Source organism: Phyllostomus hastatus, unplaced genomic scaffold (assembly GCF_019186645.2).
Source record: "Phyllostomus hastatus isolate PE091 unplaced genomic scaffold, TTU_PhHast_1.1 phas_contig_150, whole genome shotgun sequence".
Classification (NCBI taxonomy): domain Eukaryota; kingdom Metazoa; phylum Chordata; class Mammalia; order Chiroptera; family Phyllostomidae; genus Phyllostomus; species Phyllostomus hastatus.
The window spans coordinates 7,529,158-7,542,175 of NW_025333611.1; the positions used below are offsets into that span (position 1 = coordinate 7,529,158).

General features: G+C 56.6%; 1 protein-coding gene across 2 annotated transcripts in view; it reads left to right on the forward strand.

Annotated features, from left to right (window-relative positions):
* The window catches only part of SLIT3 (slit guidance ligand 3), a 517,665-nt gene that overhangs the window by 491,356 nt on the left and 13,291 nt on the right, over window positions 1–13,018 (forward strand). For both annotated transcript variants that reach the window (XM_045824010.1, XM_045824020.1), the window contains exons 26-27: window positions 1,200–1,324; window positions 6,731–6,828. In XM_045824010.1, coding sequence (XP_045679966.1) covers window positions 1,200–1,324; window positions 6,731–6,828 — 223 coding nt within the window. The remainder of the gene's footprint in view (window positions 1–1,199; window positions 1,325–6,730; window positions 6,829–13,018) is intronic.

Here is a 13,018-nt window from a genome sequence, read left to right on the forward strand (position 1 = left end):
ATGCAGCCCCTCAGCCGGGCTGTTCTGTTCCCCCAGCTGGAAAACGGCCACACACACACCGGCTCAAACCTAGCCCAGTCTCCACATTGACGACTGCTGTCTCAGGGCCAGTTAAAGCGCTAACATTAGCCCTGGCTGGTGGATGGAGCGCCAGCCTGCGAATCAAAGGGTCGACAGTTTGACTCCCAGGCAGGGCACATGCCCGGGTTGCGGGCCAGGTCCCCAGTAGGGGGCATGTGAGAGGCAACCACTCACTGATGTTTCTCTCCCTCCTTTTCCCTCTCTCTAAAAATAAATAAATAAAAATCTTTTTTTAAGATTTTATTTATTTTTAGAGAGGGAAGGGAGAGAGAAGGGGAGAGAGGGGGGAGAGAGAGAGAGAGAGACATCAATGTGCGGTTGCTGGGGGCCATGGCCTGCAACCCAGGCATGTTCCCTGACTGGGAATCGAACCTGTGATGCCTGGTTCGCAGCCTGCGCTCAATCCACTGAGCTACGCCAGCCAGGGCGATAAATAAAAATCTTGAATAAAAAACAAAAAGTCCTAACACTAAATAGGGCCTATTTACAAGACCAGGACCCAGGTGAAACTGCCGTGGGTGTGGAACGTCACCGAGCACAGTCTGCCGTCCGCTGTCGGTGCCCCTGCTGCCCGCTGTCGGTGCCCCTGCTGCCCTCTGGGGCTGTGTCTGACTCCCGCTGCCAACAAGGGCTCTGCAAGCAGGACCTCTTGGGCCCAGACACTGTGTGCTTCACTTGGCACAGACCTGCCCACTGTGGGGCGGAGCAGGGCGTTTCAGGGGATTGGAGAAGTGCCAGGTCCCAGTGGCGCCTAGAACCAGAGCTTCCAGAACAAAAAAAAAAAAAAAAGATACACAAGGGTGTTACTAATTACGGTACATTGTTTGCAGATTAGCACCAAAATCGGATCAGGCTAATTACGGTAATTGATTTCACTGCAGAAGTGCCTCTGCATGCTGGCCCACGTGCATTCCCCCCGCTAGACAATGGCGGAGTGCACGGGACTCTAGCGGGACGGCATGGACTGGCTGGAGAGGGCCAGCCGCCCTCTCTCTGCGCAGGCAGGTGGGGAGGAGCTGGCAGCTGGCTGAGGAGGGGTCCGAGCCGAGGGGGAGGGAGGGGTGACAGTGAGCCCTTTGGGGGACCTGCCACCAACGCTCCGTGGTTTTGCGGCGCAGGGCCGGTGGACATCAGCATTGTGGCCAAGTGCAACGCCTGCCTCTCCAGCCCGTGCAAGAACAACGGGACGTGCAGCCAGGACCCCGTGGAGCTCTACCGCTGCGCCTGCCCCTACGGCTACAAGGTGAGACAGGGCACTCGCCCGCTCCGTTTGTGGCCCAAGGAGGGGCCCTGTGCCTCCCAGGACCCCCTACCCCCACTGTGAAATGGTGTGTGCCAGGTTAAGGAGGACTCCACTTCCCAGGTGACCCCAAAGTGGCATTTGCCAGCCACACTCCTGTTCTACTGGGCCTCGGGCTGTTGAGAGGGCTTGACTCGTGTCCCCAGGCCCGTAAGCAGAAGGGTTAGGATGGGACCCAGGACTGTATGACTTCAGAGCCCTGCCTTTGCCCCGGAAGGTCTCCTGGTGAGCTGGCCCCTCAGGCTCCCACCCTGGGGTCGGCAAAGCTCTTTGTTGGGACCCTCCCGGAGTCCAGCCTCCGGGGGCGCCCATTCCCATGCACCGGACAAGCCGAGAGTTTCAGGACCGCCCGTGCCCGTCGGGTGTGCAGCCCTGGCACCGGCTGAGAGGGAGGGAGCCAGCCTCCTTGGGGGACTGGTGTGTGCAGTGACCAGCTGAGGGGCAGGCTCACTCTGGGGGGCAGGCTCCCAGGTGGAGTTCTCAGCGGCAGCTGTGCCTGCAGCCGACAGTGTCAGAGTGCCACCTACAGGCCGGACAGCAGAGCCAATGCATTCCCTGTGACTCTGGCCGGCCAGCCAGTCCTCCCCAGGCAGCTGCCCCCAGGGCCTCAGACTCACTGGAGTCGCAAACCCATGCGCCTCACCCACACACACACACATGCACACACAACATGCACACGCAGAGGACTATTGCAGGGCAGAGCAGGCATTCGGCAGGCGTGCTCAGGCGGCCTGAGTCCTCAGACTGCCCTGCACCAATTCAGCGGAGAGAACTCAGGCTGTGGAGTGACAGAGCGAGGCCTTCCCATTCACTAGCTGTGCGGCAGGTGCCGGTGGCTTCATCTGAGCCTCCCCGCCGGTGCACCAGGACCTGCCTGACAGGTTTGCCGTGAGAATAAAGTAACTGCGGACGGTACCTGGTGTCCAGGAAGCCCTTGGTAAGCTGGCACATGCTACCTTTTACCTTAAGCGTTACACCCTGGTCCCTAATACCAGGTGCAGTAACAGGTGGCAGTTGCTGGCTTCACCGGGGATTCTCAGGCTGTGACACACTGAGCTGTCACACCACCAGCTGCTCCCCTAGATCTGTGATGTCCACCTCTGTATCACCCCCACCCCCGCTGGTGTGGAGCTGCCTGTTTAGCATTGACGTGGCCCGGGCGCTCGACCAGACCTGATACACGTGCTCCCTCCTCCAGTTTTTGTAATCACCATATGAGGCGGGTGGCGTCGTCTGAAGACTAAGACGAACCACTTCGCATCCTGAGCCCGGCTTCCTCCTCTCCCACTCTGGCCTGAGTCTGGAAGTGGTGGAGCCGCGTCTGAAGGTGCAGGCGTCTTCCGGCCGGCCACACCTGGGCCACCGCGAAGCCGGCCTGGCCCTCGGCGTCGGGGCAGGAGTGCCCCCAGGGGGCCTCTACCGGGCGCACCGCATGTTTGCACTTTGCCCTCTGGATTCCGAACATCCTGTAGATTCCAGGTGAATTGGAACCGAGGCTTTGACCTTTAGGAAGCTGTTGGGCCCAGGCAGGTCTGGGGTCCAATGTAATGATGGTGACAGTGGTGATGGTGGTGGTGACGATGACAACAGCCATATTGGCAGCCCGAGTTTTTTTAGTGACTGCTGTGCACTAACAGTGTGTTAAACAAGGCACACACATTACTTTGCACACTCCTCATCAAAGCCCTGGGAGGCAGGTCCTGAAGGGACCGCCATTCTACCACTGAGAAAACTGGGGACAGGAGGTGAGGGGTTGGGATGCAAAGCTCCGAGCCGACTGGTTCCAAAAACCACGCTCTCATCCTCTGCATTCACTGCCCATTGGCAAGCTCCGTGATCGTCAGGGGCGAGGGTCCCGGTCTGAATTTCCAGGACAGGGCAAAATAGGGTGTGGGTCGGGAAGGATGCCAGGCGGGGCGCCCTGGAGCCTGCTCCCAGCTGACTGTGCCACCTTGAGCGGCCCCGCGCTCCTGGCCGCAGGCCCCTCGCCTGTGAAGTGCATCCCGCTGGACCCAAGGGCTCCTTCCATTGTGGGTCCTGTGGCCGCCCGCCCCGGGCCTGTGCCCCCGCCTGCCTCTCTTCTGGGCGTGGAGCTCACCCAGGCGGAGGGACTGAGGTGGCTCTGGGTGAGGCAGCAGCCACCAGACACCCACAAAGCCAAGCTCACAGTTCAGGCGTTTATCTGTTTCCAGACACCACAGTTATTCCATTGACTGGCTGGGTGACAATGGGAAGCCACAGTGCTACAAAAAAAAAAAAAAAGGCACAGCAGCCATGGCTTCCTGTTTATTGGCAGCTACTGCTCACGTCGGCAATGCCAGGCCTCTGAGGAGCAGTAAGCCCATTATCTCACACGATGCTGTTAATCATCACCCTCTGAAATAGGTCGTATTAGCCCCTTTTGATAGATGAGAAACCTGGGGTTCAGAAAATCAAATAACGTACCCAGGCTCCCACACCCGGGAGCCAGGCGCTACCCCAGAACCCAGCCCTCTGCTGCAGCAAAGCCTGTGCTCACCGCCCGCTGCACCCGATCCCCACCCCCGCCGCCCCGCCCAGCTGCTAATGGGAGTAACCACACTCACCTGCAGAGCTCTTGCAGGGATTAAAGTGGCCGCACATGTGCCAGGATGCAGCGGGGGCCTCACACAGGGTATTACTTTACCACCAGTCTGCGGCACAGGGAAATGAAATACATAGTTGGGCTGATTCTTTTCAGCCGGTTTAGCTCCGTGCACATACGTGCTCAGTGTCTCAGAGCAGCGCCCCTCGCACCTTCCTTCCTGGGCACAGGGGTCACCCGGGGGTCTCACTGAAACGCGGGTCCCGGGTTCGTTCACACCTGGGATCCGGCCAAGCTTGTGCGTGTTTAGCAGGGTCCCGGGAGTGAGGCGTGGGGGCAGGGGACTTGCTGCTGGACCAAGGACCGTGCTGTGAATGGCAGGGTCTCAGAGCAGCCTCCCCGGCCCCGTCTCAGAAAGGGGTTTCCAGTGGGAGGAGCTGGTCCCGAGCCCAGCCATGCCCTTCACACACACACACACACACACACACACACACACTCAGCAGGGTGGGCGGGGGAGGACCAAGGACCATCACGAAGCTGGTGGGCTCGAGCAAAGGGAGGCTGAAGGAAGCTGAACCGGGCTAATTAGCCAAAGCTCTGGGAACGGCCGTTGTTTCCCAAGGATGCGTACGACGGAAACCCCCACTCCAGGCCGGACCGCCGTAATGTCAAGTGCGAGGCTCTGCCTCCCGGCTTTCTGCGCCTGGCCCCGTCGCCACAGGAGGGTCCCATCTGGAGTCCCTGGCACTTGAAAGCTCCTGGAGCAGCAAGGCTGGCGCAGGCAGGGGCTAGGGAGTCCCTACCGTGACCTGCTCAGGGTTCTCCAGTCCGGACCTGCATGGCCCATTCATTCAACACACGCACCCCACTACCACCACTCCCCCCTCTGAGCTAATCAGCACCCACCGAAGACCTGCAGAGTCCTTTAATCACCCACAGTCAGCCCTGCCTCTGACCCCAATCCATCATCATCGTCATCGCCGTCATCACAGTGGCTCTTACTTACAGAGCGGCCATGACACACCATGGTGCTGGACATACATGCGACTTCTAATCGTCTGTCTACTGTGCAGGGAGGGTATAGCTAGCCCCTTCGTATAGGTGATGAGAACAAGGCTCAGAACTAGTCACTTCCTCGAGGCACACGGCCGCCAGACTAGCACGGGCCCCCAGCTCTGCCTGGCTCCAGGGCCTGAGCGGGGAGGAGGCAGTCCAGTGGGGGCTCGGGACTGGATGCCGGGCGCCGCTGCCGTCGTTGCCTCTCGCTGTGATCTTGGATGTGCCGTCTCACTCCCCAAGCCGGCCTTCCCGGGCTGGGAAGACCAGGGGTCGTGACCGTCGCACTCGCCTGCCAGGTTGCTGTGAGCGTCACCTGTCGTCGTGACGACAAAACCCTGGGCACGAGGCCCGGGGTGGACACTGCTCAGTGCCCCTGAGTGAGAGTGAGGATTGCCGTTCCCACCCCGCTTGCACCTCCCAGAAGCGCTCCCGGGCTGCTCTGGTTCAGGATGAGCCCAGGCCCCCGCCCCATCCCACCCCACCTGCAGTCTCCGCCCCTCCCAGAAACCCTCGATTGGCCCGTTAAGTGCCACGAGGCAAGGCAGGAGGCGGCTGAGACAGTGGGAGGCAGGCAGTCCGCAGCACAGCCCTGAGCCCTTTGGCAGCGACACCCCCACCAGGACGCCCAGTGCACTCCGTCCCAGGCCCTGGAGGCAGCAGAGGGAGAGAGGATTTTCTTGGGCAGACGGTGAGCAGGTGGCGTGGCGGTGGGAGGGCGCCCGCGGTCACCCCTGCCCGGCATGGGGCCCGCAGCCCAGAAACCACACAGCAGGGGCCTCCCCGGGGCCCATAGGTGCCCAAAGGGGCTGTTTGCCAGGACTGAGGCGTGGTGCCGGTCCCTGGGTGACCGGGGAGTAGCCGGAGCCCGGGGACCAAGCTTTGGGCCGCTCTCTGGGATGCCGGGGTCCGTGCCGCAGCCCTGCTTGGGCCCCGCCCCCTCAGCGCCCGAGTCCCCCTGTCCCTTCTACTGCAAGGCTGGCCCCGTCTCAGCTCCAACGTCCCCGTCGGGGGAGCCTGCTCCGGGGGATCCCCACGCGCCCCAAACCCTCTCACCCAGGGCTTCTCCAGCTGGCCTAACATTAGAATCACCTGCGGGGCTGGGGCATAAACACCAGCACCTGGGCCTGCGCCCAGACGGGTCAGAGGTGAACCTCGGGCGTCGTCACCCAGTCGGTGGAGGTCTGCCGGCCACGCCCAGCTGGTGTTTCCGAGCCCCGGGGAGGCGGCCAGCAACAACGTCCGCGAGCACGGGCAGCGCGCCTCCTCTGTGCCACATGTGTTACTTGACGCTGAGCACTTCCTTATAGGAAAGGTCTAGTTTCATTCTCATGACGACACTATGATCTAGGCTTACAGGGGTTAAAAGGCTTATACAAGGTCAAGCTCAAGGTCCGCCAACCAGGAAGAGGTGAAGCTGGAGCGTGAGGCCAGGTGTCCTGCACCCTAAGCCCACGCTCTTGCCCCATGGTGTTGAATAGAGAGGACGGCAGGAATTCTGGGAGCCCGGACTCCCAGACCCCCCACATCCCTCCCCTTCTCACTACGGAGTACCCAAGAGCCAGGGCTCCCCGTGCCTGTCTCCGAGTCACACTGCAGGCGTGCTCCAGGGCCTCCCGCCGTCTCCCCAGCCTCAGCCCAGCGGTGCCTGAACTCCCCGGGGGTCTCCTGGGTCCTGGCAGCCACTGACCCCCCGCCCCCGCCGGGGTGCTTCTCCCTCTTCCGCGCAGGGCAAAGACTGCACCACGCCCATCAACACCTGCATCCAGAACCCCTGTCAGCACGGAGGCACCTGCCACCTGAGCGAGAGCCACAAGGATGGGTTCAGGTAACCGCTGGCCCTTGGGCCCTCCCTCCCCCGGGGCTTCGCGGGCGGGCTGAAAAGGCTCAGCTGTTCTCTGGGGCGCCTGTGCCCACGCTGGGCCGGGCCCCTGCTGGACTGTCCCCCGGGCAGGGCAGGACGTGGAGGCGTCCCGGAGATGAGTCCTTTGCCCGAGGCTGCACAGGCGTAGTAAGCGTCGGGCAGGGCCCAGACCCGGCTAGTCCGTCCCTGCAGCCAGGAGCACTCTGGGCTGCAGTTGCTGGCCAAAGTCAGGGAAGAGGGGGCGGCGGCTCAGAGACCCAGCAGCCTGCCAACGCCCCTGCTCTTTCCGCTGGGTCGTGAGGAAGACATCCATTCATAGGAGGTGACACTGATCGCCTGCTCCTATGTGCCAGGTACTAGCTAGTCGTGCATGACTCATGTAAATCCTCCCAGTGGCCCTATCTGGTACTGGCAGGTACTGTCCCCATTTAACAGGTGAGGAAACTGAGGCACAGAGATTGATTGGCTCTGGGACACATACCCTGACACTCGTTCCTGAGTCTTCCCACCCCACCCCTTTGGTCCCTGCGCTCAGAGCTCGGGAAGGAAGGGGACAGAGGAATGGGATGGGACGGTGTGATGTGTACACACAATGGAACATTAGCCGTAAGAAGGAGCGCAACCCTACAGTTGCAACAACGTAGATGGACCTAGAGGCTACTGTGCTCGGTGAAATAAGTCGGGCAGAAAGAGATAAACACCGTATGATTCCGTATGTGGAGCTTTTTTAAATCAAAAATGAACAAATAAAACAAACACCAGCTCACAGAAACAAAGAGCAAGCTGATGGCTGCCAGAGGGGAGGGTGGGGGAAGGGAGAGGAAGGTGAGGGGGAATGTAGTCGGTGATACCCTGGTAACGCTGGCGGTGGCGGTCCCTGGACTTAGTGTGGTCACGTCCCTGTGCCGTAAACATCACATCACCATGTTGTACACCTGAAACCAAGATGATATTGAATGCCAACTGTAACTCAGAAAAGAAGGGGGAGAGTAAAGAAAGGAAAGAAGGAAAGGGAGGAAAGAAAGAAAGGAGCCCTGGATGGTGTGGCTCAGTGGATTGAGTGCCAGCCTGTGAACCGAGAGGTCACCGGTTCGATTCCCGGTCAGGGCACATGCCTGGGTTGCAGGCCAGGTCCCTACTTGGGGGTGAGCGAGACTCTCACACATTGACATTTCTCTCTTTTCCTCCCTCCCTTTCTCTCTCCCTTCCTCTCTCTCTCTAAAAGTAAATAAATAAAATCTTTAACAAAAAAGAAAGAACTAGAGGGAAGAAAGAGAAAAGGGGTACAAGCCATTTAAGTTTTCCTCATCCCTGTCCTAGGAATGGGCCTTCTGGACCCCTGCCAACCCCAGGGCACCTTCCTGCTCCCCGCCCCTCCCCCGCCCCTCCCCCGCCCCACGCTGCTCTCACAGACGCTCAGTTTTCCAGCCAGGACCCTCCCTGGCAGAGGGAGACCGGCAGGAACCGGCTCCTTCGGCCCCCCAGTGAGCCCGCGGGTTACGAGGTAAAGGGGGGAACCGATGCCCAGCTGTGTGCAGACATCTCAGAGCTCGGGTTGCAAATAATTAGTTTCCAGAGGCGCCCCAGCCGGGGCTGCTGTGTGGTCCGGGAAGGAAACCAGGTTCCGGGCTCCAGGTTCTCCTCCCCAGGGCGCCAGCCCACCTGCTGGTCCACCTGCCAAGCCAGCCCCATCAGACTGTGACTCTGGAAAGAGAAAATCAAGGCAGAGTTTGTTTTCCCGCCTGGAGCGGGCCAAACCACCGCAGCCTCTCGCCGACAGCAGGGTCAGGGGAAGCCACACGGGTCTCACAGTGGGGGTGTCCTCCAGGCCCCCACCAGGAAGCACACCTCCAGGGTGCAAGCTGGGCCCTGCCCACGCCACTGAGGGATGGGGGTCAGCAAGAGGGAGCAGCCGCCCCCGCAGGGAGAGGGGACACCCCTATCAGGTTGGCAGAGGGAGGGACACCTGTCTGGGAGGCTCTGCCCCTTCTGCCCACCTGCGTCCGTCCCCAGGTTGGCCCCAACAAGCACCACAGGCTGGTGGCTTGGAACAAGCGCACTCTCTCACAGTCGCGGAAGCCGGAGTCCAAAGTCAAGGCGCCGGCAGGGCCCAGCCCCCTATGAAACCCTTAAGGGAGGATCCCTCTCGCAGCCCCGGGTGGCTGCCAGCAGTCTCTGACACTGTGGCTCGCAGCTGCCTCGCTCCAGCCTGTGCCTTCTCAGGACCGTCACCGTCTCAGAGGGACAGCCGTCCCGCTGGATTAAGGGCTCGTGTGACCCCAGTATAACCTCATCTTAATAACTAACTACATGCCCTGGCTGGTGTGGCTCAGGGGGCTGAGCGCTAGCCTGCAAACCAAAGGGTCAGCGGTTCTATTCCCAGTCAGGGCACATGCCTAGGTTGCAGGCCAGATCCCTAGTGGGGGGTGCACAAGAGGCAACCACACACTGATGTTTCTCTCCCTCTCTTTCTCCCTCCCTTCCCTTCTGTCTAAAAATAAATAAAGTCAAAATAAAATAAAATAAAAACTACATCTGCGATGACCCTGTCTCCATAGAGTAAGGTCGTATTCTGAGGGCCTTGGAGTTCAGGCTTCAAAATTATCTTTTTGAAGGGACATGATTCGGCCCCAACACCCCTTACAAGTCCAAATTCTAGAAGCATCATGTACCTCTTCGTAGAGATGTTTCTTCAGCCTTGGTCATGGTCTGCTCACCGGAAGAGCAACGGCTGGCAGGACAGGAGACCAGGGCCAGGGAGACGTGGCTGCCCTGCATCCTCACGGCTGACCTTGACAACCCACCCCCCACCAAAGGTTTCCAGGGTGGGCAGAGGGCATGTCAGCCTCCTTCCCGCCTCTGTCTGCTCCCTGAGCAGCCCCGTCCCCCCGACCAGCCACCACGCTCCACTTCCGCACAATCCAAGGCTCAGCGGAAGTCATTTCAGGAAAACAGACGACACCGTGCTTTCTGACCTTTGAGAACCTACCTCCTATGTGGCTCTGGAGAAACAGCCTCTTTCACCAACACCCAGGGCCCCTAACAGAAAAAAGGAACACGTCATCTTGCTCTGCCCAGAGCTCAGGCCCAGCGACGCCCTGGCCCATTGTAGACAACGTGACCTGGTTTGGGGTTTGCAGAGCAAAGGCGGGGAAGGAGGAGCCTAGAAACCTACTTCCTGTGAGTTTGCCTTTCTTGCTCAGCCCGACCTGGAGCCGTCTCTGGAACAGAGACCCGGAACCCCAGGAGTGAGGCTGGCACACACACTCACGCGGGTGTGAACGCCCGACTGGGAGTGTGGCCACGGGGAGAGCGGGCCCCACGGCGGTGTTCACTCACTCAGACCCCAGCCCGCCTTCTTCCTGCCCCCTGCCCCGCCTCTGTCAGTTCTGATTTATTTCGTGCCTAATCCTGGGGACCTGACCAAGGTTGGGTGGAGGGTGGTGAATTGAGGTTTTTATCCAAGAGATTCAACCCTTTGGAGACAGGTTAAGGGAATGCACCACGCCGATCTGTGTGTGAGGGTTTTTTACATTCAACATTATCTTGCGTTAGTTTCCGGTGTACAGCACGGTGGTCAGACAATCACGTAATTTATTCACAAGTGATCCCCTCCCAGTATTTCCAGGCCCCACCTGGCACCACACATAGTTTGTACAATACTGTCGACAGATTCTCTAAGCTGTACTTTACATGCATTTGGCTGCCTGGTAACTGCCAGTCTGTGTTTCTCAGTCCTTTGTCACCCAGCCCTCCCGCCCCTCCCTCCTGTTCCCTGCGTCTGTGAGTCTGTTTCTGTTTTGTTTGTTCACTTACTCTGTTCTTTAGATCCCACGTATGAGTAAAATCATGTGTCTTTCTCCGTCTGACTTATCTCACTCAGAGTGATAGCCTCTTGGTCCATCCATGTTGTCACAAACGGTAAGGCTTCATTCTTTTTACTACAGCCGTGTAATATTCCATCGTATGTAGGCGCCGCCTCTTTTTTATCCACTCGTCTGCTGAGGAGCACATGGGTTGCATGCATATCTCGGCTACTGTCAATTATGCTGCAGCAGAAGAGGGGTGCATATATTCAGTCGAGTTAGTGTTGTGGGTTTCTTTGGATATATTCGCAGAAATGGGATCACTGAGTCATAAGGCAGTCCCATTTCTAACTTTTTCAGGCCCCTTCACACTGTTTCCCGCAGTGGCTGCACCAGTCTGCAGTCCCACCAGCAGTGCACGAGGGTTCCCTTTGCTCCACGTCCTCGCCAGCACTTGTTAGTGGACGTATTGATGGTGACCGTTCTGACAGGTGTGAGGTGATGTCTCACTGTGGTTTCAATTTGCATTTACCTGATGATGAGTGGCATAGAGCGTCTCTCCATATGTCTCTTGGTCATCTGTCCTCTCTGAAGAAGTGTCCATTCAGGTCCTCTGCCATTTTTTTCATTTGCATTGTTTGGGTTTTGGCATTGGGTTATATGAGTTCTGTTTGAGTAAAGTTTGGATACCAACCCCTCGTCAGATGTCTCTCTGGTGAATTATCTTCTGCACTTCACTAGGTCGTCTCTTTGTTATGGTTTCCCTTGCTGTGCAAAAACTTTTCACTTTGATGCAGTCCCATTTGTTTATTTTTTTTCTTTTGTTTTCCTTGCTCGAGGAGATGTATCAAAAGAAAATGTTGCTAAGGGAAGTATCCAAAATGGTATTGCCTGTGCTTTCTCCTATTTTGAGTTACTCTTGTATACGGTATAAGAAGGTGGTCTAGTTTTCTTGTACATATCTCTTCAATTTCCCCAATGCCATTTACTGAGGAGACTGTCTTGACCCCATTGTGTGCGCTTGCCTTCTTTGTCCAATACTCACTGACCGTTCAGTATTGCTACCCCAGCTTTTTGTTGTTGTTTCCATTTGCATGGAGTGTCTCTTTCCATCCCTTTTCTTTCAGTCTCTGTGTGTGTCTTTCCTCCTGAGGTGGCCTCTTGTAGGCGGCATATATATGGGCCTTATTTTCTTAACCATTCAGCTACTCTGTGTATTTTGATTTGAGTTTTAACCCATGTACATTTAAGTTGGTTGTTGAGAAGCATGTATTTATTGCCACTGTATTCCTTATAACTATGTTTCTCTTTTTTTCTTCTTCTTAAAAAAGTCCCTTTAACATTTCTTGCAGTACTGGTTTGGTGGTACTGAATCCTTTAGATTTTTCTTGTCTGGGAAGCTCTTTATTTCTCCTTCAGTCTTAAATAATAGCCTTTCTGTGTAAGTCTTAATTGTAGATCCTTGCTGTTCATCACTTTGAATATTTTGTGCCAGTCCCTTCTGGTCTGAAATGTTTCTGTTGTGGAATCAGCCGACAGTCTCATAGGAGCTCCCTTGTAGGTAACTATTTCTCCTGCTGCTCTTAAGGTTCTCTGTTTGACCTCATGTTTTGCCATTGTAATTACAATGTGTCTTAGTGTGGTCCTCTGTAGGTTCATCTTGTTGGGGACTCTCCGAGCTTCTTGGATGTGCATGTCTTTTCCCTTCACCGGCTTAGGGAAGTTTTCAGTCGTTATTTCTTCAAATACCATCTTTTTGCCATGTATAATGCACACCCATGTTTTTGTGTGGATTATACATGAGATTATTGTACCCATGGTACGTAATCATTATATCCATGAATAATGTGCATCCTCAGTTTTCCCTGAAAAATCTGGGCAAAATAGTGTGCATGATGCATGGCAAAATACAGTAAGTTCTCAATTCCTAGCTCTCTCTTCTTCTTCCAGCACCCCTGTGCTCTGGGTGTTGCCCCAAAGATCCCTTAAACGATCTCATTTTTTTAATCTTTTTTCTTTTTGCTGATCTGATTAGGTGTTTTCTGCTCCTTTGTCTTCCAAACAGTTGATTCATTTCTCTGCTTCGTATAGCCTGCTGCTGATTCCTTCTAGTGTGTTCTTTATTTCATATATTGTATTCTTCATTTCCGCCTGGTTCTTTTTTGTGGTTTCTGCATCCTTTTTTATGTTTACAACCTCTTTGTTTCGGTTCTCACTGAGCTCATCTGTTCTCTCCCCAAATTCCTTGAGCATCCTCATAACCGTTGTTTTGAACTCGGTATCTGGTAGATCACTTGCCTCTGTTTCATATAGTTCTTTTGGGAGTGGGTTTCTCCTGTTCTTTCATT